Source organism: Gymnodraco acuticeps, unplaced genomic scaffold (assembly GCF_902827175.1).
Source record: "Gymnodraco acuticeps unplaced genomic scaffold, fGymAcu1.1, whole genome shotgun sequence".
NCBI lineage: Eukaryota > Metazoa > Chordata > Actinopteri > Perciformes > Bathydraconidae > Gymnodraco > Gymnodraco acuticeps.
Genome location: NW_022991621.1, coordinates 236,735 through 261,971, shown reverse-complemented (window position 1 = coordinate 261,971; position 25,237 = coordinate 236,735). Strand labels below are relative to the sequence as shown.

The window sequence follows — 25,237 nt, the reverse complement described above, 5'->3', positions numbered from 1 at the left end:
ACGTCACGGCTCCGCCTACACTGCGTTACTATAGTTACTGCCCCAGCTACTAAACTGAAATGGAAACGTAGCATAAAGTGAGCTTGGCCTACCAAGGCCTAACCATACCGTACTAAGCCGTGCGAGGCCCTGCAGTGGAAATGCGCCATAATATTACAATGGTTTACTGACGATAGACGTTAGCCTCATTAGCATCATTAGCTGTGATGAAGTGTTTCCCACTGATGTACAGTATTGTTTTAAACCTGAAGACACAGATCTCTACTGTTACAGTCCTCTTCTCTAAGTGCAGGTAAAGTCAATTGTAATTCTGGATCCTTTTACGTTGTTCAACATGCAGTACAGTGAGTGATGTCATCAGCTCTAACAATGAAGGATTGTGGGTAGTGTAGTACTGCTCCATGACATCGCAAATAACACATGTATATCTGGATATCATAAGGACATATTTTCCCATCACAATCTCATAGCTTTCCTATTTTTGATGGTAACAAAATGATAGTCAAACACTTCCCTTGATAGTTTGAATGGGATCCTCACTTCCTGGACCTCACTGTTGAGCTTTATTATTCTAACACTGATCATTGTAAGTGCATAAAAAGACACTCCAGCACCTCTTCTCTGATAATGCCACAGAAGGAAGCAGGGATGAGAGATGAGGGGAGGGGAAGTCGCTGGACCTCTCGTTAGGAATCGTGACCAAAACGCCACAAGAAGTCTAAGAAAAGTAGATATTTGTGGAACAATATTTCCATAATTTGAAGTGTTTTTCATCCCTGGGCATTATCTGAACATCATCCTCAGTTACTGTAGTTTCCCCAAAGGTTTCATGTGAGTGTGTGTTCACAGGGTCAACACACACCCTCGTGGCACAGAAAGGTCGGAGAGCCCGGCTTTTGATTCCCATGTTGTCGAAAAAACAAATAAAGAAATTCGGGGGGATATTGTAAGCTGCAAAAAAGAAATGGGGGTAAAATGAGAAAAAAGTGGGGACAAATGAATGCGAGTTAAATCTTATTTCAGGGGTTAAAGAAAATAAAAGTTGAACGTGGGCTTGGTTAAAAAGTCCCACTTCTCTTTTGGTGTGATTTAAAAGCTTCACAGCCTAAAAAAATAGGCTGGTTATGGGTGGAAGGGTGGAGCGAGGGGTATATATATATATAAATATTATATATAAGTGTATTACACACATCGCTTACATCTGGTCGCCTGGTACTGAAAGCTTTGGCTTCTCTAACCTTTCTCAGCCGCTTTTCCTCCTGCCTGCTTGTCCTTCTCAGAAGCAGAGTCCTCCCTCATCAGCGGCGAGGTGAGAGAAATGGTCACCTGCATTTTGGGCTCCTTGCTTGAAAATATCACGATGTTGGCCTCCTCGGGGTGAGCCTGCACCTCATACTGATCTTCAGAAAATGTCTGCCGGTTCAAAGGACACTTGGGATTACTCACTACAGAGGAGGCGGGGCAGAGAAAAGCCTCATAGGGCAATACTGGTATGTTTTTAACCCCTAGTTCTTTATTTTCAAGGTATTTAACAAGGGTGTTATCATTGAAACATTTCACATTTAATGTTTGTGATTGTGGTTTAATAATAATAAAAAAGCCCCATCTCACTCTGTAGGATTCAGGTGTCATAACCAGGCAGTGCATCTAAAGATCAGTCAAAAGCAGCTTCAATCAAACATTACAGCAGGAGGGAGGAAGAGGGAGGAATTACAACACGTCAAACCCTGTGTTTGGAGACAATCCTCTGTGGAGTGGAGCTCAGATGGAAATGTTTGTTCAGGCTAAAAGGCAGTTCAGTCATTTGTGAACATGAACACGTTTTCTCCCAAAGCCAGAAAGCATTACAAGAAACAGACTTAATGGATTTAGACCAGTTATCTTTGAATAAAAGCAGTTCTGAACCATCAAATCATGTGAACTGGTACTGTAAATCCACAGACAACTTTAACTTCCAGCATTATCAAGTCAAAAGAGATATAAGAGAATACAAGAGATAGTTTGGATGTTTTGGAGTGGGGTTGTATGAGGTCAGTATTTTATCTAAAGTAGATTGAGGTTGGAGAAGCTTTAATTTAGAGAAACAGACAGAAGCACCATCAGGAAGTGAAGCAATAGGCACGTTCACATCGCAGTACCTTTCCCACTTTAGTTCCAATATAGTTCCTAAATGTCGCGTTCACACCAAAAAGAGCCGGAACTAAAATTAGTTCATGAGAACCTTTTTACCCCCTTTTCCGTCCCTCCGAGGGAGAAAGCGGTTCCTGTGTCTGATTGGCTGGAAGGATTGCAAACCACGGCCCGTAAAACTCCAAAAAAGTTTTGTGAAGCCGCCATTTTATTATCCTCGCATTAGCATTATTAGCATTAGCATTAGCCCAGCGCAGAAACGCAGAGAGACTAACTTATGGCAACACAAAAGAAAACATGGGAGCGGTGGAGATGAGGAGGTGTCGGCGTTCTGGCGATTTACTCGGAAGGCTTCAGTAGAAGCTGCTGGGACTCCCAGCAGCTTCTACTGAAGCCTTCCCCAACTCCGGGGACTTCCGGCCGGGGACTTTGGGCGGCAGTATACTCCGTGAAGTGGTTTGCGGCCTGCCAATAAACCCAAAGCAGAAGAAGAAGAAGTGACGTCAGCGGCTTCATTTGCCTAATCCTCCCTCAGGAACTTATTCCGGTGTGAACGCGATCTGAACTTAGTTCATGAGAACTAAAGAGTTCACATGAACTAAGTTCTCATGAACCTTTGTGGGAAAAGTACTGCGGTGTGAAAGCGCCTACTGTACAGCATCAGGAAGTGAAGCAATGTTCTGAAAACCATTGTAGCAGCAAAACACATAATCAATATGAGTAAAAGTGGACTCTATACTTAGAGTATTTTCACCTCTCTACGTTGCAGTAAAGAGGTGAAAACCATGGATTAGCATCTCCTTCAAACCCACCTCAAAACAGCCAAACATCCCTTTTATAGTCATAGTATAATTATATAATGTGTGGAGGACAAACTGCTGTGTTGTTTCTGGCTGTGGAGAACACCTGTTCACGTTCACAAATGATGAATGAGCCGCTCTAGCGTTTGACAGAAACCCATCTCCGGGTTGTGTTTTGTTTGCTAACTCGTCTGCCGTCTTCCTCACGACGTTTTGATTGTTTGTTTGTGTTATACATGTTGTGAAAACTTCTCGTTCTCATTCTGTTTGTTACATAACAATACAGAGCTGCAGTCGCTAATGTCCTGCTCTTATGACACAAGGCAGCACATTTTATTTTTAAATAGACTTGCATTACATTCAACAAACTTTTATAAAACTTTCTCGCTGTTTTTGTTCGGATCTACAGTTTATAATCCAAGTGTGTCACGAAATGCTAAAATAGTTTAAGATACAAATGTAAGAGAGTCAGTGTTGTGAAGTCCAGGTTGACCACAGTTCCTCCCTCCATTAGCCTCAACCAATGTCCTAAATCCACCGGCGAGGTTCTCTTACCTGCAGTTCTTTGGGCAGATTCTTGGCGATGTTCTTCAGCAGAGTGATGGTGGGTTTCTTAGCCGTCAGAAGGATCAGTTCCACATTTCTGTCCCCGCGAAGAAGCAGGCCTTTAGCCAGGATGCCTACTCTCATCACTCCTTTCAGGACCCGAGGAGAGTTCTCCGTGCTGCGAGAGAAACACGTTATTCAGCTGAGGTGGTTCCTTTAACACTGGAACCACCAACGGGTACATTTTACCTGCAGCTGTTTCTTGATTGTATGTAACTTTTTTTCAATAAAATATTCAAGTCTCCCAGTCCGTGACTTTTCCTGAAAGTCTGTTATGTAGCGCCCTCTGTTGTTACACATGGTCAATATGAAGACAGATTGAAAAAATGGCCCAAAAAAATGGCCATTTAGGCCCATCAGCGCCAGCGGGTAATATTTACATAATAGAGTGTTTACATAAACATGACGTGTTGCTATAGCAACGCCTATTGTTTACTGCGGTTCCTTATAGATAGATAGATAGATAGATAGATAGATAGATAGATAGATAGATAGATAGATAGATAGATAGATAGATAGATAGATAGATAGATAGATAGATAGAGAGATAGATAGAGAGATAGATAGAGAGAGAGAGAGAGAGAGAGAGATAGAGAGAGAGAGATGGATAGAGATGGATAGAGAGAGATAGAGAGAGAGAGAGAGATGGATAGAGAGAGATATAGAGGGATAGAGAGAGATAGATAGAGAGAGAGAGAGATGGATAGAGAGAGAGAGATGGATAGAGAGAGATAGAGAGAGATAGATAGAGAGAGAGAGATAGAGAGAGAGAGATGGATAGAGAGAGATAGAGAGAGAGAGAGATGGATAGAGAGAGAGAGAGATGGATAGAGAGAGATAGATAGAGAGAGAGAGATGGATAGAGAGAGATAGAGATAGAGATAAAAGAACATTGTACCTTGAAAATCAATGCATTCTAATAGCGGGTACATTTTACCCATTGGCGGTTTTAGGTATACAGCGACGTCTGGCGGTTCTAGTGTTAAAAGGTGCTTTAAGACGATATTATACTGATGATTTTAATAATAATTAAAAAATATTTGATTTTTGTAGCGCTTTTCCTAGTGCTCAAAGACCCTCTTTACCCCTTCTCGTCTCCTCCCTACATGCATAAAGCAGAGTGCCAGAAGCCCCTCGTCTCCTTCCTACATGCATAAAGCAGAGTGCCAGAAGCCCCTCGTCTCCTTCCTACATGCATAAAGCAGAGTACCAGAAGCCTCTCGTCTCCTTCCTACATGCATAAAGCAGAGTGCCAGAAGCCCCTCGTCTCCTTCCTACATGCATAAAGCAGAGTACCAGAAGCCCCTCGTCTCCTTCCTACATGCATAAAGCAGAGTACCAGAAGCCTCTCATCTCCTTCCTACATGCATAAAGCAGAGTACCAGAAGCCTCTCGTCTCCTTCCTACATGCATAAAGCAGAGTACCAGAAGCCTCTCGTTACCCCTTCTCGTCTCCTCCCTACATGCATAAAGCAGAGTACCAGAAGCCCCTCGTTACCCCCTTCTCGTCTCCTTCCTACATGCATAAAGCAGAGTGCCAGAAGCCTCTCGTTACCCCTTCTCGTCTCCTTCCTACATGCATAAAGCAGAGTACCAGAAGCCTCTCGTTACCCCTTCTCGTCTCCTCCCTACATGCATAAAGCAGAGTACCAGAAGCCCCTCGTTACCCCTTCTCGTCTCCTCCCTACATGCATAAAGCAGAGTACCAGAAGCCTCTCGTTACCCCTTCTCGTCTCCTTCCTACATGCATAAAGCAGAGTGCCAGAAGCCTCTCGTTACCCCTTCTCGTCTCCTTCCTACATGCATAAAGCAGAGTAACAGAAGCCTCTCGTTACCCCTTCTCGTCTCCTTCCTACATGCATAAAGCAGAGTACCAGAAGCCTCTCGTTACCCCTTCTCGTCTCCTTCCTACATGCATAAAGCAGAGTACCAGAAGCCTCTTGTTACCCCTTCTCGTCTCCTTCCTACATGCATAAAGCAGAGTACCAGAAGCCTCTCGTTACCCCTTCTCGTCTCCTTCCTACATGCATAAAGCAGAGTGCCAGAAGCCCCTCGTCTCCTTCCTACATGCATAAAGCAGAGTCCCAGAAGCCTCTCGTTACCCCTTCTCGTCTCCTTCCTACATGCATAAAGCAGAGTCCCAGAAGCCTCTCGTTACCCCTTCTCGTCTCCTTCCTACATGCATAAAGCAGAGTCCCAGAAGCCTCTCGTTACCCCTTCTCGTCTCCTTCCTACATGCATAAAGCAGAGTACCAGAAGCCTCTCGTTACCCCTTCTCGTCTCCTTCCTACATGCATAAAGCAGAGTACCAGAAGCCTCTCGTTACCCCTTCTCGTCTCCTTCCTACATGCATAAAGCAGAGTACCAGAAGCCTCTCGTTACCCCTTCTCGTCTCCTTCCTACATGCATAAAGCAGAGTCCCAGAAGCCTCTCGTTACCCCTTCTCGTCTCCTTCCTACATGCATAAAGCAGAGTACCAGAAGCCTCTTGTTACCCCTTCTCGTCTCCTTCCTACATGCATAAAGCAGAGTGCCAGAAGCCTCTCGTTACCCCTTCTCGTCTCCTTCCTACATGCATAAAGCAGAGTACCAGAAGCCCCTCGTTACCCCTTCTCGTCTCCTTCCTACATGCATAAAGCAGAGTGCCAGAAGCCTCTCTTTACCCCTTCTCGTCTCCTTCCTACATGCATAAAGCAGAGTGCCAGAAGCCTCTCGTTACCCCTTCTCGTCTCCTTCCTACATGCATAAAGCAGAGTGCCAGAAGCCCCTCGTTACCCCTTCTCGTCTCCTTCCTCAGCAGCTTCAGTCTCCACAGGTGGCTCCTCCTTCTCCAGCAGAGAGTCAGACACCAGCTTCAGCGCCCGCTCGGAGTGAGAGACGATCCTCTGCACCGCCTGCAGCTCCTCCTCCACCGGGTAGATGGTGGAGTGTTTGGCCATGATGTGCCGGTCATCGGGGGAGTCTGGTCGACGCACACAGGTCTGTAAAAAGAGAGGGGGGATAAAGTGATTACACCAATCAGCTTCTTTCACAAATTCTCAGGATCCTGAATTTTTCATTTGCAAATTCTCACTTCACAAAAATCAATTTTTTTGATTAAATCCTGATTTTTTTTCTCCAAAAATCTCACTTTTTTTTCAAACTCCTGACTTTTTATATAATTCTAACTTCTTTTTCAGAATTGAATTGATGCTCATGTGTTTCAGTGTTGGTGTTGCTGCCTGAATATGCTTCATGAAAGGCAGGTTTTCCTTTCAATAAAATCATTTCTGATCCTAAATATCTTGCTTTCTTATTGTTCTGCTGTCTTACATAATACACAACATACTCTCTTCAGTTGTTTACTAACATTGTAATAAGTCAGCTGCAAGTATGTCATAGAGTGCCGCAGTGACGCGTCCTAGAACCCGGGAGTTAGTCAGCATGTCACCACTTCCGTTTCCCTCGACAAAAAAGCAATGGGATTTCTCCATAGGGTTTAGGAAACTATCTGAACTAAGGTCTGTGGTTGAGACGCATTGAAGAGACGGATCACGTTTTGTTCTACGACATTAAATCCTCAGCAGTGACCCCGCTGGTGATTTCTGAAGAGTTGACGTGTCTGAAAAACGATGGTTGTTACCAAGTGGCTGAATAGGACTACAGAAGTCGTGGAGGCCGTTGAACGTCATTACGCCGAACACGTGAACACTCCTCTAAGTTAGTTTCTGTTCTGCTTGAAAGCAAGTCCCTGCCTCCTGCAGACTGTTCAAACAAACGCTTCAACTCGTTCCATCTAGAGTCTGTGTGTTTGAATATGGATCTGAAGTTGGCGTGACGTTGAAGCAGCGACCCTGCTGTAGTTCCTTTATAGCATAACGTTAGCATTTAGCTTCTTGCGACTAGATTTATGATTAGAAAATTATAAAGTAGGGTAGACATGTGGAGATTATCCTCTGAACAAAACGTGATCCGTCTCTTCAATGTGTTTCAACCACAGACCTTAGTTCAGATAGTTTCCTAAATCCTATGGAGAGATTGCATTGCGTTTTGTTCAAGGAACCGGAAGGAGTTTACAGGGTTTTAGGATGCGTCACTCTATGAGGGACACCTAATACAACACAATTTCTTTGGGGGTAATGTGTGTTTTTTTCATATATGCGTCGCCTAATTCCTGCTAGCAATCCCCAATTATTAGGAATGTAACAGACAGTCTGGCTCTAATGTACATTTCCCAAAGATATTGAAATGACTGTTATTTTGTATCGATTGTTGTGCTTTTATTTATGTCTTAATGTGTGCATCTGTATACATGTGTCTTTTGATTTTTACATATATTTGTTTTTGTATTCTGGATTGTGGGAAACGGTCTCTCTCTGTCTGTACACACAAACTGAAAGATTGACAATAAAGTTGACTTTGACAAATGTGATTGTGATAAACACAGCAGTACTAGCACTCACCAGCAGGGGGGGTACGGGCATCCCAGGGCGGCTCATCAGTGGGGGGGGGCACCATCCTGCGCCTCTGCTCCCCCCAGTACATCTGCTCCTCCTCCATCCTCCTCCAGTACATGTCCTCCTCGTACCGCCTGCAGCAGGGGGATCAATAACACTTATTGAGAGTCATTTGCTCCCACAGGCAGTCCATGGAAATGCACTATAGTCTAAAACAGGGGTCGGCAACCCGCGGCACCGTAACCAGTGGCACACTAGGAATAAGTGTAATAAGTGTGCAAAATATTTAAATGTTATTTTCGGATCCTGAACGAGACCGCCGCCAGAGCGCGTCTCCCCGTTACCCGCAGAAGGAAGCCATGCACGCAACGCAGCCCCGCTCTCTTTAACTCCAGGTGACTTTCTGCCGCTTTCTTCCGCAGTGATCGTTTCCCCACGGAGGAAAGCACTTCACTAATAGCAGTACCCATAACGAGCTGTACAAATGCCGCAGTTTTTGCGTGGCTGTGTCTTTAGTTGAAAGCCCAGTGGCGATCTGCTCATCTCTCATTGAAATAACATGCTACTAAGGGACTGGCCATCTGTGTTCTGGAGAATCACAGAACGGACGGTCGTCATTATTATTATGCCGTTTAAACCAATTATTTAAATTTGTTTGTTAAATTCGGCATCATGTACGCTGACAGGTCCACACACTGCTTCCCCGCAGCGAGGCTCCCCCGCCCCCCCGGTGACAGTTCACGAGCGTCGAGCTCCTCGCCCCCCCCCCTGTTGATAATTCACGATCGTCGGCACGCTGATAAAAAAAATGGTTTTAATGGCACTTCATATCAAAAAGGTTGCCGACCCCTGGTCTAAAATAAAGTGACATGAGATAAATATTCATACAGACATTTGAGTTAAAAACATTGTGTTTCTTGAAAGTTATCAACTGATGGAGGACAGGATGCAGGAAGGACAGGTAACATTAATTTGATCATAGTGTTGTAACAGCATGAGGCTTTCACAGTAAGACAACATCTCCACTATTTTATATATCACTATTATTATTATTATGAATAATGACTCTTAAAGAAATGAAATAAAATAACAGAATCTATAATATTCTTTATAGCCAAAAGCCTTTGAGTGTACCCGTTAGTGGCACATGATACATTAAGATAAGATGTTTATAAGATTGTGTTGCAGCAGCATAAAAGACAAGGCATTGCACATAAGATACATTTAAAACAGTAGAAATAAACTATTCTAAAATGTAAACATATCAAAATCGAAATAAAACAGCATTGAAAAAGTAGAAAATATACTTGTTGAAATACCAATTTACAGTAAACAAAATATAAAGCAGGATATTATATAAATTAAGTGTGTAAGGAACTCAAATAACTCCTAAAATAACGTCCTATGATTATAAATGTACCGTTACAACACTATTCCACCCTAATGTGGAAGTACAGTTAAAGGATAAAATCCTCTCAATGCCGTTTCAGTCTGTATTTTAATATACAGGCAAGAAAGCTTGACAGTAAATCCCTTCAGCTTTAAGGATTTACTGATTATTACCTTTTTCATTTCCAACAGAGAACACATGTATGGTGTAAAGAAGTTGAGGTTACTAACTTTGGCCACGAGTCTGACCTCATCTCCATGTGCCAGCGCTGCTCGTCGTCTCGCTGCCTCTTCAGCGACGCCTTCTGCTTCTGCTTCTTCAGCTTGCTCTCCTGCAGCTTCCGGGCCCGATTACTGGGCTTTATCTCCACCGGGAGCTCGGGGTTCACCTTCTTCTGCAGGGAGAGGAGAGGAGAGGAGTGAAGGGAAGGAACCGAGAAGGGAGAGGAGAGAACAAGAGTGAAGGGAAGGAACCGAGAAGGGAGACGGAGAGGAGAGAACAAGAGTGAAGGGAAGGAACCGAGAAGGGAGACGGAGACGAGAGAAGAGAACAAGAGTGAAGGGAAGGAATCGAGAAGGGAGACGGAGAGGAGAAAAGAGAACAAGAGTGAAGGGAAGGAACCGAGAAGGGAGACGGAGAGGAGAAAAGAGAACAAGTGTGAAGGGAAGGAACCGAGAAGGGAGACGGAGAGGAGAAAAGAGAACAAGTGTGAAGGGAAGGAACCGAGAAGGGAGACGGAGAGGAGAGAACAAGAGTGAAGGGAAGGAACCGAGAAGGGAGACGGAGAGGAGAGGAGAGAACAAGAGTGAAGGGAAGGAACCGAGAAGGGAGACGGAGAGGAGAGAACAAGAGTGAAGGGAAGGAACCGAGAAGGGAGACGGAGAGGAGAGAACAAGAGTGAAGGGAAGGAACCGAGAAGGGAGACAGAGAGGAGAGGAGAGAACAAGAGTGAAGGGAAGGAACCGAGAAGAGAGACGGAGAGGAGAGAACAAGAGTGAAGGGAAGGAACCGAGAAGGGAGACGGAGAGGAGAGAACAAGAGTGAAGGGAAAGAACCGAGAAGGGAGACGGAGAGGAGAGGAGAGAACAAGAGTGAAGGGAAGGAACCGAGAAGAGAGAGACGGAGAGGAGAGAACAAGAGTGAAGGGAAGGAACCGAGAAGGGAGACGGAGAGGAGAAAAGAGAACAAGTGTGAAGGGAAGGAACCGAGAAGGGAGACGGAGAGGAGAGAACAAGAGTGAAGGGAAGGAACCGAGAAGGGAGACGGAGAGGAGAGGAGAGAACAAGAGTGAAGGGAAGGAACCGAGAAGGGAGACGGAGAGGAGAAAAGAGAACAAGAGTGAAGGGAAGGAACCGAGAAGGGAGACGGAGAGGAGAAAAGAGAACAAGAGTGAAGGGAAGGAAGGGAGACGGAGAGGAGAGAAGAGAACAAGAGTGAAGGGAAGGAACCGAGAAGGGAGACGGAGAGAAGAAAAGAGAACAAGAGTGAAGGGAAGGAACCGAGAAGGGAGACGGAGAGGAGAAAAGAGAACAAGAGTGAAGGGAAGGAACCGAGAAGGGAGACGGAGAGGAGAAAAGAGAACAAGTGTGAAGGGAAGGAACCGAGAAGGGAGACGGAGAGGAGAGAACAAGAGTGAAGGGAAGGAACCGAGAAGGGAGACGGAGAGGAGAAAACAAGTGTGAAGGGAAGGAACCGAGAAGGGAGACGGAGAGGAGAGAACAAGTGTGAAGGGAAGGAACCGAGAAGGGAGACGGAGAGGAGAAAAGAGAACAAGTGTGAAGGGAAGGAACCGAGAAGGGAGACGGAGAGGAGAAAAGAGAACAAGAGTGAAGGGAAGGAACCGAGAAGGGAGACGGAGAGGAGAAAAGAGAACAAGAGTGAAGGGAAGGAACCGAGAAGGGAGACGGAGAGGAGAAAAGAGAACAAGTGTGAAGGGAAGGAATCGAGAAGGGAGACGGAGAGGAGAAAAGAGAACAAGTGTGAAGGGAAGGAACCGAGAAGGGAGACGGAGAGGAGAAAAGAGAACAAGTGTGAAGGGAAGGAACCGAGAAGGGAACGAGAGTCAGTGCTGAGGAGATCATGCTATATTTGAACAATATATTTTAGGGCCATATCTATAAAAAACATGTCTCTGAAGTGTTTTTCTCAAACAGATCACCCATTGCAGCCTCATCCCCCTCTATTCCAGCCCTGTTACTAAAGTGCTGATTCTGGGTCAGTAGCGAGAAGCAGAAACTCAGCTAAATGCTGCCGTGGTGAAACTCCATATCATGTTCCAAACCACATCAAGGATTATCTCTGAAACAGTACGGAGCTCAAACTCTTTCTCTCTCTCAGGTTTACCACAAGGTGAGTTCCTTTTTACTTCCTGCTTCTTCACACACACTCTCTCCAGTACAGGTTAGCTCTGAGTGTTAGCATGCTAATGTAAACACAGACCATATTACTTCCAGAACACGTCAGGCATTGTTTCTGACAGCAACGTTTCTGATTGGCCCGTGGGTGTAAAGCCCGCCCACATTTGAGTAATGTCGTCATGACGCAGCAAATCTGGATCAGCTCCGATGTTCCCCCGTTTTTAGAGATGTGGGTACGGAGGAAAAGAGAGAGGGTTGTGTTTTCTGACACTTTGTGAGTCTCCTGACACCGGGGACACATAGTGATGTAGAGGAGACATCAGAAAGTGCACTTTGCATGATAGGAGACCTTTAAATGACACTTTGACCTTGTTCTTCACGGCTCTATGTAAAGCCAGTCAGACGGGATCCGTCTCAGATTCTGTTGGGAAAACACTGAACGTCCTCTTCCAACATGAGAGCAACATGATAACAAAGGTATCAACTGTAGCTGTGAACATGACAGGATGTGTGATTACCTAGAAGAGCATCAGGACTGTTTGAGGCAGATGATAGCTATGTGATTAACATGATGATTCAGCCTCTATGGAGAGAGACATCAAGCATGCTCATTTCTGACCTGGAGCTAATCTGAAGTAAACATTGAATACTGCTTTCTATTCCTCCATCTTGTGACTGAGTAACTCCCTCTCTTGGATATCAGCATGTGAAGGACACTGTTCAGGAACTAGTTGATGCTCTGTATGTGATGACTGCTTCCATTCTGGAGAGGATCACAGATACATGGATCCTGAGATTGAAGCTCACGCCGGGAACCAGTGAGATTTTTCTAACAGATACCTTGTACTGCAGTCGGTGCCTCCTTCCCTTCAGGTGCATGTCTTTAGCGTTGGGGTCGTTGAAGCTGCACTCACACAGTTTACAGTGGAAGCGGATCACTTTGCCGTCATCGTTTCGGACCTGAAACACACAGAGAAACGTCAGGTAAAAACACATCACGAGACAGTGAATGCAACACTCCCAATCCTTTACCATGAGACAGGGACACAAAATATATAATATCAAAATGAAATACACTTGATTCAAGATTCAAGGCTTTATCATCATGTGCTCAGCAGCTGCAGAAAAACTGAGCTCACAGGCTCCTCCCACAGAGCAACATGAATATATAGGACATAAAACAAATAGAACGTTGTGAGATGTGCAGGTAAATACAAATAAAATAGAAATAGTGCAAGAACATTTTATATACAAGTGAATGGAATTATATAGGGAGGCGTGTGGCGCAGTGGGTTAGTGTGTTGGGATCAGGGAGCACAGGTTCAAACCCCACTGCAGTCAGCATGTCGTTGTGTCCCTGAGACACTTGCTCCTGTGGAGATTGCCCACAGTATTGAGTATGTTAGTCGCTTTGGATAAAAGCGTCTACGAAGTAATGTAATATATATCTTTTAAACAATGAATGTTTTTGGATGTTCTTTAAAAAGTTCAGGTGTGTAATAGTCTTAGTCTGTTGACTGGTGTCAGCGCCAGAAACACTTTTTAGGAGCAATGCGCTCATGGTATAGATGTGGCGCAAACATCTTAGTCCTACTCTTTTCCCTCAGCCTATCCTAAGGGAGTGCATGTACGTAGACACGCCTCTCCACCTCTGTTCCTTACTTGCTACCCCTTTCCCTCACCTCCTGGGAGAGGGATCCCTCCTCTGTTGCTCTCCCTGAGGTTCCTCCCATTTTTCCCTTCGTGTTCCCACCCTTACTTTGGTGTTCGCGGTCAAATTTGACCGGTCCTGTTTTAACTGGCATTACGTTAACACAACAACCATCAATCATCACCAAATGTCTACTTATAGTAGCCTACTGGTATACATGAAAAACTGCAGTAAATATACAAAGAATAGACACTGAACATGTATTGCGTGTGCCAGGTGTGATCCATAGTGTGTGTGTGTGTGTGTGTGTGTGTGTGTGTGTGTGTGTGTGTGTGTGTGTGTGTGTGTGTGTGTGTGTGTTGTATCTGATCCGGATGATTACTAATTCCTTTTCTTTATGGCGGTAGTTTTGAGCGGGAGCACCATGGTGTTACAAAGTTGACTAAATCATCCAGAATTCAATGGAAGTGTTGATCAGCAATTGTATATGTTCAAATGTCTCCTGTGAAGGATATCATGAAGCCTGAATGCAATTGAATTAAAAACAAAAAAGGTATGATTGATGAACGTAGTAAATCAGTCCGATTTGACCCGAAGACAACAGGAGGGTTAAACTGTGGGTTTTCTCTGGAAGTGTTTCCTTGTACGATGTGAGGGTCTAAGGACAGAGGGTCTAAGGACAGAGGGTCTAAGGACAGAGAGTCTAAGGACAGAAGGTCTAAGGACAGAGGGTCTAAGGACAGAGGGTCTAAGGACAGAGGGTCTAAGGACAGAGAGTCTAAGCACAGAGGGTCTAAGGACAGAGGGTCTAAGGACAGAGGGTCTAAGGACAGAGGATCTGAGGACAGAGGGTCTAAGGACAGAGGGTCTAAGGACAGAGGGTCTAAGGACAGAGAGTCTAAGGACAGAGAGTCTGAGGACAGAGAGTCTGAGGACAGAGGGTCTGAGGACAGAGGGTCTAAGGACAGAGAGTCTAAGCACAGAGGGTCTAAGGACAGAGGGTCTAAGGACAGAGGGTCTAAGGACAGAGGATCTGAGGACAGAGAGTCTGAGGACAGAGAGTCTGAGGACAGAGGGTCTAAGGACAGAGGGTCTAAGGACAGAGAGTCTAAGGACAGAGGGTCTAAGGACAGAGAGTCTGAGGACAGAGGGTCTAAGGACAGAGGGTCTAAGGACAGAGGGTCTAAGGACAGAGGGTCTGAGGACAGAGGGTCTAAGGACAGAGGGTGTCGTTTTGTCATTCTGATATTCTGTACAAACTGAGACAAACGTAACATTTGTGATAATGGGTTATACAATAAGCTCATATTAAGTTATAACCACAACTACTTTGAACATTATCCTATATTTATATTTTGTTAGAAGTATGTTTGTCTATAAAAGTGTATACCATCTTATTCTGTATATCTATATTGCGTATTTGATAGAGATCTTCTATAACATAAATGTTTCTACTGTCAATATGGCGTTTCTTCAATTTTATCCTATGTTTTTATTGTGTTTTTATTGAATATTGTGTTTTTAGCACTTCTTAACACGTGGTCATTTATTCTTTTATGATTCCTATGATGTTTTAATGTGTTGTGACTGTGTCTGTGAAGCGCTTTATAAATAAATGTTACTTACTCTACTATGCTTGTTTTCTGTTTTTAATTCATGTGCAACGCCTTGTTTAAATATTTATCCACAATCTCTCCACTGTTCTTCTCACCTCCTCCACGTAGTCGTGTCCCACAGGCTGGATGTCCCCCTGTCCTCCAGCTCTGTCCCCGTCCTCATCGTCGCTCTGAGGCTCCATCTTCTGAGCTGACACCGGCTCCTCCACCTTAGAAACAACCACAACCGGAGGAGGAGCCACTGGAGCGCTGACCGGCTTATTGGCTGCGTGGCAGGAAGAGATAATGAAGAGAAATTAGGGAATGCATTTAAGGGACGCTAGAGAACTCTTTAGGCTCATCTCAATTGAATATGTCACCTCCTCCTTTCCCTCCCTTGCGTCTTAATTCCTTGCGTCTTAACTAATATATTTGACTCTTAATGAAGCACTTTAAACATGTAATGACTCTGATCCTCCTTTAACGGTTAGATCAGCTGCAGTGAGCAGAGAATGTGCAGCTGGGGGTGGAGCTCTGAGTCAGAACCGCTGCAGTGAGCAGACAGCTGTGAAGGTGGGGGCGGAGCTCTGAGTCAAAACAGCTGCAGTGAGCAGACAGCTGTGAAGGTGGGGGCGGAGCTCTGAGTCAGAACAGCTGCAGTGAGCAGACGCTGTAGAGGGCTGTAGAGCTGGGGGCGGAGCTCTGAGTCAGAACCTGCAGTGAGCAGACAGCTGTGAAGGTGGGGGCGGAGCTCTGAGTCAGAACAGCTGCAGTGAGCAGACAGCTGTGAAGGTGGGGGCGGAGCTCTGAGTCAGAACAGCTGCAGTGAGCAGACGCTGTAGAGGGCTGTAGAGCTGGGGGCGGAGCTCTGAGTCAGAACCGCTGCAGTGAGCAGACCGCTGTAGAGCTGGGGGCGGAGCTCTGATGCGCGAGGAGTGAAAACACTTCCACGTAGTCCGCTCTCGTGTATCCTCCCTTTCGTCTCCTCTGGAAGCCTCCTCCCTCACCAATTCCTCCGTGTGCATTTCAGCGATTGGGACGTTCTTCAACATGGCGTGTCTTGATCGATTTCCGGGTCAAGTCCCAGAGGAGGGGGAGAGAGGAGTCGAGGAGGGACATTGAGAATCTAGTTTAGGTCATTTCTATGTCTAATTCTATTCAAAGTCTGGTGAATAAACATTGAAATATGACAGTTATTTAGGAGGCGGTATACTCCATGAGAGGGTGTAGTATCTTTGGAAAACGCTGACATGAAACCTTAAAGAGGTTTGAGGAGGTAGATATTATTATTATTATTATTATTATCGGTTTGACACTAAGACAAACATCAAACTGTTATTCTGAATTTCACCACTAGGTGTCGCAATTTCTTCGAAACCAACCATTAATCATTCCTTCAGTGTTTATTCATGTCTGATGTAATGATGTAAGTGTAAAGAGAAGGGAACGAGAAGGGAGACGGAGAGGAGAGCAGGACAAGTGTGAAGGGAAGGGAACTAGAACGGAGAGGAGAGCATGACAAGTGTAAAGGGAAGGGAACGAGAAGGGAGACTGAGAGGAGAGCAGGACAAGTGTAAAGGGAAGGGAACGAGAAGGGAGACAGAGAGCAGAGCAGAACAAGTGTAAAGGGAAGGGAACGAGAAGGGAGACTGAGAGGAGAGCAGGACAAGTGTAAAGGGAAGGGAACGAGAAGGGAGACTGAGAGGAGAGCAGGACAAGTGTAAAGGGAAGGGAACGAGAAGGGAATGAGAAGGGAGACAGAGAGGAGAGCAGGACAAGTGTGAAGGGAAGGGAACGAGAAGGGAGAGCAGGACAAGTGTAAAGGGAAGGGAACTAGAATGGCGAGGAGAGCAGGACAAGTGTAAAGGGAACGAGAAGGGAGACAGAGAGGAGAGCAGAACAAGTGTGAAGGGAAGGGAACGAGAAGGGAGAGCAGGATAAATGTAAAGGGAAGGGAACTAGAATGGCGAGGAGAGCAGGACAAGTGTAAAGGGAACGAGAAGGGAGACAGAGAGGAGAGCAGAACAAGTGTAAAGGGAAGGGAACGAGAAGGGAGACTGAGAGGAGAGCAGGATAAATGTAAAGGGAAGGGAACAAGAAGGGAGACGGAGAGGAGAGCAGGACAAGTGTGAAGGGAAGGGAACGAGAAGGGAACGAGAAGGGAGACAGAGAGGAGAGCAGGACAAGTGTAAAGGGAAGGGAACGAGAAGGGAGACAGAGAGGAGAGCAGGACAAGTGTAAAGGGAAGGGAACGAGAAGGGAGACGGAGAGGAGAGCAGGACAAGTGTAAAGGGAAGGGAACGAGAAGGGACACAGATAGGAGAGCAGGACAAGTGAACGAGAAGGGAACGAGAAGAGAACGAGAAGAGAACGAGAAGAGAACGAGAGTAATGTAATGATGCTTGATGCAGAGGTAGTAAGTAACAGAGTACATTTACTCAAGTAAAGTACTTGAGTATAATTCTATATCGCGCTTTTCTAAAAACTCAAAGACGCTTGGACAGAGAATAAAACTAAAAACGAAGAAAAATACAGAAAGAGACAAACCAAAACAGACTCACAGATGACAGTTATTTTGGAGGGAGCTGGCCTCTTGACAGGCGCTGCTGCGGTGGCTTTGGCTGCCAGCTGTCTGGGGGGGGCAGGGTGGGCAGCAGCAGTGGAGACCGGGGCAACAGAGGCTGTGGAGACGGGGGGTTTCCCAGCTGTCGAGGTGCTGAGAACTGGAGCTGAATTCACCAGCACCGGCTCAGTGGAGGGGATGGGTTTGCCCAGCTTGGTGTGAAGTTTCACCACCTACAGAGACGGGAGGAGACACACACTTTAAAGCCGAGGGAACTTAACCCCAGCACAGCAGCACAGCAGCACTACATCACCATCAGGTCGCATTATGGGCGGTTTTGGCGCAGTGGTTAGAGCGTTGGTCATCAGATCAAGGGGCGTTGGTGAACTCCAGTTCGAATCCCGTCTCAGCCGCCACTGCGTCAGGCCGTTGTGTCCGCCGTAATGACTCTTACATGTCTAATATGTGTAATGTGTAATTGTAAAGCGCTTTGAGCACCTGTAAAAGCGCTCTAATAAAAAATGTAATGCATTATTATTATTATTATTAGGGATGGGAATGAGGCATCGAAGATTCAAAATGATTCAGGAATTCGAATATGAGTTATGAATATTTGTATATTAAATTATGATGGAGGTTGATTACATATTATCAAATGGATTAATTAAATGTATACGACAGTGCCATATTAAATATCTTAAAAAGGGACCTATCATGTAGGGATGGGTATCGTTTGAAATTTATCGATTCCGATTCTTATCGATTGCCCGTTTCGATTTCAAAATTGTAAAAGAAAGAGGTCAAACGTTTAGATAACAAAAATATCTTTATTCTTTTAAGCTTTAACTGACGTTTTTACAAATAAAAAATATACATGCAATACAAATGTATTGCACAATAGCTGTGCTTTATTTTAACTGAGCTATGCCTGTGGCCAGCTATTAGCAGGCATTACACTGTGCCTTGTCTTTTTCTTTCTTAGTGTAGGAGCCTCACTTCAGAGCGTTTACCGCGACCTATCTTTGGTGTTAAGTGACTGAGCTCGTGAACTGTCTACGGGAGGGCGGGGGAGCCTCGCTGCGGGGCGACTGTGGACCTCTGTCGCCTGTCAGCGCAACTTACATGATGCCGTTTAAAAAAATGAAGGGCGGTGCCGGCCGTCAGCGAACCGAGCCGGCCGTCAACGACCCGGCCGTCAACGACCCGCTGACGACCGGCCGTTCTGTGATTCTCCAGAACACACAGATGGCCAGTCCGCCCTGTATTCCACCGGGTCGCCGCGGCGCAGACGGACCCGGTGGAATACAGGGTCAACCGTGTTTAGGAACCGTTAAGCAGAACCGAAATTGTGTATTTTGTACGGGTACCCGGAATTTTCTTATCGGTTCTCACCTGGAACCGAGTTTCGGTTCCCAACCCTATGCAAAAGTCACTTTTTGATGTCTTTTATACGTAAGTATGTGTCCCCAGTGCGTCGGGGAACTCACGCAGCGTCAGAAAATAAACCCCTCTCTCTTTTCCTCCGTACCCAAATCTCTAAAAACGGGGAACAACGGAATTGATCCAGATTTGCGTCGGATATGACGTCATATCTGAAATGTAGGCTGGCTTTACGCCCACGGCCCTGCTGTGTGGCGCTACCTAAACCCTCCTGTTCTCTGGATGACAGCTTGCGCCTCGAGGGTACATTTCTGATGAGGACATGCTGCTTTTATTCTTAACACAATTCAGTTTCATTTTTGTGTTGCTTTTGATATTTGTATTCCTATTTTTGATACACGCTCTGATTTAACAACTGTTGTGAAATATAATCAACAATGTTTAAAAATGTAATAAATCTACCATTAAACTACTTTGCACACTTTAATATGTATATATACTATCTATGGTTATAGTATATTTAGCAGTAGGTTGGTCTATCTTAGTGTATTTCATACTGTGTGCTTTTATACTGTGTACACAAATAAATGTATATTTTTATTGTTAATATGTATTTAATCATTTTTTCTCTTTTCAGTTTCATGTGCAATGCCTTGTTTACATGCTGCTTGATCCGGATTAAACTACGATAATATAGCACATCTAACCTAGTCTACTAACACTTGGTTGTCCTCACGTTAAGTAATGATATATTGTAAATAAATATACTGTTTGTTCATTTGAAACTCCTCCCCTCTGCCTTCTTTCTTGCAGTCTTTGCAGCGTTACCTTCTGGTGTTTGGCTCCTCGGATGTGAGCAGCGTACGCGTCCACGCCGGTGCAGGCCACGTCACACAGCTCGCAGCGTAACTGAGTCTGAACGCCTCGGGGTCCGGTGCTTCCCCCCGTCTGACCCCCAGACTTCAGAGCGGCCTCCTTCTTCTTATGCTTCTGACCCTCCAGGTGCTCCCGATACGTCTGAAGCAGGAAATCACAGTCAAAGGTTGAAGCGTCAAAATGCATATAAAGATAAATATCAGCATGTGAGAATATCCACTCCAGGGTTCCTGCAGGTTTCACCAACTCAAATGTAAGACTTTTTACGACCACTTTGAATACAATTTAAGACCCATTTCACGGCAAGAAAGTATGAAGGAAAATTGCTATGGAAGAAGAAATACGTCCCATAATTACTTACAAAGTAAATGTATTCATGTTCAACATAAGAACGATGACTGAACATAACAGTACACTAGGGATGTGCATCTCCATCACTGAGGCCGATGCGATGCGCATCTCGATACGTTGCCACGATACGATACATTAACGATACATTTGAAACACCAGGCGATGCGATACGATACGATTCACCCCTGTTGCGATACAGTTCGATACGATTTGATTCAACATTATGTGATTTGGTGCGATACGATGCGATTCAACACGATGCAAAAATAATGATACTTCAATTTGGTACGACAGAGGATTTTTGTTTTATTCCTTATATGCAGCAAATCATACATTAACAAAAAAGTGCTTTATATATTTGGTACTGCACATCCCATCATGCCGTTTATTTTTTTTACCTTTAAAAGCTCTCCAGAGTACAATTCTATAACACCTCACAGTCCACATCCAACAATGTAAGGATGCATTGCTCATGATTAACAATGTGAAAATAACAGCTACCATAGAGCAATGCCCATACAGCTGCCAGCCTGATGTGCTTAACACTCATTCATAGGCTAACTCACCAGTGAGCAGAAAGCGGTGGGTTCTATATGAACAATAAAGAACACAAATAACCTTTCACAAACAGGTATTTCATAACTGCTTACAGTAAGGAAGACATTTACATTATTATTGGCCGTCACAGGCTGCTGTAAACTAAACACCACTCTCTCTGACAGAACACCTCACTGAGTGATTTAACTCGTATGTCTAACTTTCAGGTTTATCTTTTCAGCCGCAGACCCCATGTCGCCTCTTTATGTGCGTCGCTAAGTTCCTCATACTACTTGTGTACTTTAAAGCGGCTCGGCATCGTTAACAATTTGCGAGCGATTTTTCAAGTTGACCGTCTGTAGTATATAGTGCCGCACACATATACCATCAGGACGTTACTGATGGGGTGCGGCTGCGGAGTGATACTGTGTGTATGCAAGCCCGCATCTAGGACGGATCTATGTATCATGGCTGTAGACCTGTTAAGTAATAAAGATACCTCATACAAAGGTCTACGGATACCTTATTACTCTCCATGACCTGCGGTCAACTATATAGCATAAAGGACTATTACACCGTCTTTCTTGAACAATCCGAAGTGTTGCCAAACGTTTGATTTGTAGGTATTTTTCGGTGCGCTGTGTTTCTCTTTCTCCTCGACTTCCGTGTGTGTTGATAACTGAGACTCTCGGCCTCCGTAGTGGCAAAGCAAATATCAAAGATCGTCTCTGCTGAGCGTTGACAAGATGAGGGGATTTTATATGAATGAATCGGTTTTTTACCGATGCAAAGACGCTACGCCATCGATGCATCGCGAGTTCAACCCGGTTCAACCCAAACTGTAGCCGATGTGCACTCTTTCAACCGGTGCACTCGCATCTTGAACGTTTATGCCGGTGCACCGATGCGAATCGGTGAATCTTAACATCTCTACAGTACACAGAACTGTGTTAGCCAAAAAGTGTGTGCGTGTGTGTGTGTGTGTGTGTGTGTGTGTGTGTGTGTGTGTGTGTGTGTTAGAGCTATAGTCAGAGCCCTGCTGTCTTCATGCTGTTGTATGATTGGTGTTCAACTACGGTATTTAGCGTGCACAGCACCTCCGCTTCTAGGGTTGACGTGGACCCAAACGTCGCCCGGAGGTCCCCGGTGTTGTTGCGGTGAAAATATTCGAACCAGCTGTAACAGGAATGCACGGGTTGGGCTCTGGTCTGCTTTAAACTCACGGTGGGAGCTGCAGAGAAATCTCAGTGGGAGACGAGGCTGTGCTAAAAACTTTTAAAACTGAAAACTGCATCTTGAACCGCTGGCTACTCTCTGAGTGTCAGTTCGCTTGATTTGACATGCAGTGACGTTTTCTATGAGCATTTAAAAAAAGGTCAATTTCACATGCCATCATCCTCATTTAGTTTTTAAGAAGCAGAAATGGTGATTGAACAACATGGATGAGAGTTCAGCAACGCCTTGTGCATAATATTGCACCTTAAAGAGCCTGACAGCCTCCCAACAACTGTTGTGCAATGAAATATTGGGCTACTAGTCATCTCGAACCGTCAGTTTAAAAAAGAAGGTGCGATACCGTTCCGTTAAATATCAATAATTTCGAACATCGCGGGGAAATTCCTTCGACTCATTTTGAAGTTTTGGGGGAAGCCGGAAGTGACGTCAATGCGGGAATGCTACACTGTGCGGCGAGAGAGCCAAACACGGACAAAGTGTGTCGTAGAAATGGTGAATTACTGAGTTTAGGCACGTTAATAACGTTGTAATTAAGTTGACTACAGTATATTCATATTTCTCAGTGATTTCATGTCAATTCGGCGAACACAAACATACATGATCGTGGTGAAGATGATGATTACATTAGGATTAAAATCGGAGCTGCTGAATTTCCTCCCGTAGGATGTGATATAAAAACAAATTGATTATTTTTGTAGTTGTAAACTCAAGTGGATGAAACTACATTTATTAGTGCTTTCATGTCAATTCGGCGAACATATGATACATTAAATGATCGTGAGGATGATGATTAAAAATCGTTTGTTTGAGCCGGTCTGCATTTCCTGATGAGAACACAAACCGATGCTTTTTGTAGTTGTAGTACACCAACGTGGATTAAACGTGTGTTTTTTTCACCACAATGTTGGGGAAATTAATGGATAAAATGCACGGATTATTATTATTATTATTCCCACTCCGATCGGGACACCAGGTCCACCGTTTCCCCCAGCGAGGCTCCCCCCGTTGACAGTTTACGTGGGCTGGGTGCAGTGGCGGACTGGCCATCGGGACCAATCCCGATGGGCCGGTACCGAAGTGGGCCGGTCGGATAAGTCACTAGCACACCCCCCACTCCCCCCGTTGACAATTTACTAGCGGTACCGAAGTGGGCCGGTCGAGAGTCCCGGGCTGATTTTTAGTCCCAGTCCACCATGGGCTACATGACCGTATGATCGCCCATATTGACGCACCTAATTCCTAAACTTCTAACAGATACAACATAAACCGATCCTTCAGCTTCATATGAGCTCTCAGACACGTTCAACATTAAACTGTCATCGCTGTCTGAGCTTGCTGCTGTGTGCGCCATCGTGCGTTTACATGCAGATGCTGGGATCCTGAACGGTGCAGCTGGAGCGCTGTGCCCGCAATGACGTCACACATCATTTGGCGGGACTTGAAGAATCCCCGAGAAGATCCAGGAAATGGTCAACATTGAAGGGCAGATTAATGGTTATCAAAGTACAAATATCCAAAATCAGTTCAGTAACGGTTTTCAAGGGGACAATATTTACTCAAATGTATGGGTTTGGATGATGGGGGAAACTCGTGTCACAGGCTCTTTAAGGCAGTTCAAACAAAGCAACAAAAAACACCTTGACACACAGAAACTAATCTGCTCCACTCCTTGTGATCGTTTTTAAAAACTGCTTTCCATTTGAGAGCAATAATCTGCTGGGCTAGAACCGAGAAGCGTACATGTAAAAGGGTTTTGTTGAAGGCTGGAGCGAAATCAGGTTGAGCAATAACAGTCGAGTACAGAGAACCGTAGAAAGTAGTTAGAAGCAGTAGAGCTGACAACGCAGAGGGACTTGAACAAACCGTAATCGCTTTCATTGCCTGTTTTGAAGCGCAGCACACTGCTTCAGAGGCATAAGCCATTTTTCATACCGGCTGTCAGGTGTATTCAATCCATAGGCTACACAAGCTGTTATATCAGACTATCACATTAAGAGCATATTGAAAAACACACTGGTAAAATATGCCAGGAGAAAACGGCTTATGCCAAAATGATAGGAACAAGTAGTCAGGATAATGACACTGGCTTCGGTGGCTAAGCTAACATCAGCTATGTCATACCAGAGGAACTTTATTTATGGCACTATCTTGACAAACATTGTCTATTAAAAATGAACACATTAATTTATGGGGGATCTGCATCAGGTAGCGTTGCTTGTGCGAAAGTCAAAATGTGTATTATTGCTATCCAGCAGCCACTTCTTAGCACTCGGTAGGCTAATTGTTCCTGTTGTTATTTACGCTGGAATATCAGCTACGTAAATGGTGACGTCACGACCTGGCTCCACTCGAGATCTTGGTGTTGGGAAACCAAACCGGTTGGCAAAAGTTTAACCGACGGCAAAACACACTGGCAGCAGTACAGAAACTAAAACGGAAAGCAGGTTAAAACTCGGGCCTTGGACTCGGGTCTACAAGTATATGGTAAAATACTTCATGCAAAAGTACTATTGAAATTTGAAGTGATGTACCTGGGGAAAGTAGACTTGGATATAATGGATAATGACAATAACTACATTTTTAAGGGTGGCAACTAAAAAATGTATAACGAGGAAGTGGACGAGCCAAGAGGTTCCGACGGAGGGAGAGTGGATGGACGTGATTCATGAGATATATGTAATGGAAAAGTTGACATGTGCAATGAGACTACAGAGTGAACAGTTTGAGACTAGGTGGAAGGGATGGAGGGATTTGGTGAATATTTAGTTTAGCTTAAAATAGGAGGATTGACTGGACTGTTAAAGAGCTCTTGCCTGCGAGCAAGAGATAAATAGCCCTGATGTGATGTCTTTTGGTTCTTATTTGTCTTTGTTATTTTTGCATACGTCTATTTTTCTGCGACTGTTGTTCCTGTTTGTTAACCTGTAAAGAAAGCAAAATAAAAAGATAATGAAAACAAAAGATGCGGGCCTTTGCACACGTCACCCCTCTATCTTCCCTTTTAGCACCGTCACTCTTAGATAAAAGCTAAAACTGACTTATTAGATTCTAGTAGGGGTGTAACGGTACCCGTACCGAATAATTTCGGTACGGGCCCTTCGGTTCGGTACAGGTGTGTACCGAAGTGTACCGAACGAATATAACGTTAAACGTAAAAAATTGAGAATGTGAACAACTTTTTGGAAGTAATCTCAGGTGCTGCGTCGCATTCAGAGTAATTTGCTCACATTGGGTTCAACGCGTCATAGAGCGAGCAAGTCATTTCATTGGATGAGAGGCATTCTATGAGAGCTGGTCAGAGGGATGCGTTCAAATGTAGTCAGCAATTTG

At 44.8% G+C, this 25,237-nt stretch overlaps 1 protein-coding gene across 1 annotated transcript in view; it reads right to left on the bottom strand.

The window, feature by feature from the left end:
• zfr2 (zinc finger RNA binding protein 2) overlaps nt 1-25,237 on the bottom strand; it is a 50,394-nt gene that overhangs the window by 10,823 nt on the left and 14,334 nt on the right. Inside the window, 10 exon segments of the mRNA XM_034198075.1 lie at nt 1,239-1,413; nt 3,486-3,654; nt 6,311-6,516; nt 7,978-8,025; nt 8,027-8,105; nt 9,592-9,755; nt 12,559-12,678; nt 15,081-15,250; nt 17,526-17,760; nt 19,736-19,924. Of these exon segments, the coding sequence (XP_034053966.1) occupies nt 1,239-1,413; nt 3,486-3,654; nt 6,311-6,516; nt 7,978-8,025; nt 8,027-8,105; nt 9,592-9,755; nt 12,559-12,678; nt 15,081-15,250; nt 17,526-17,760; nt 19,736-19,924 (1,555 nt within the window).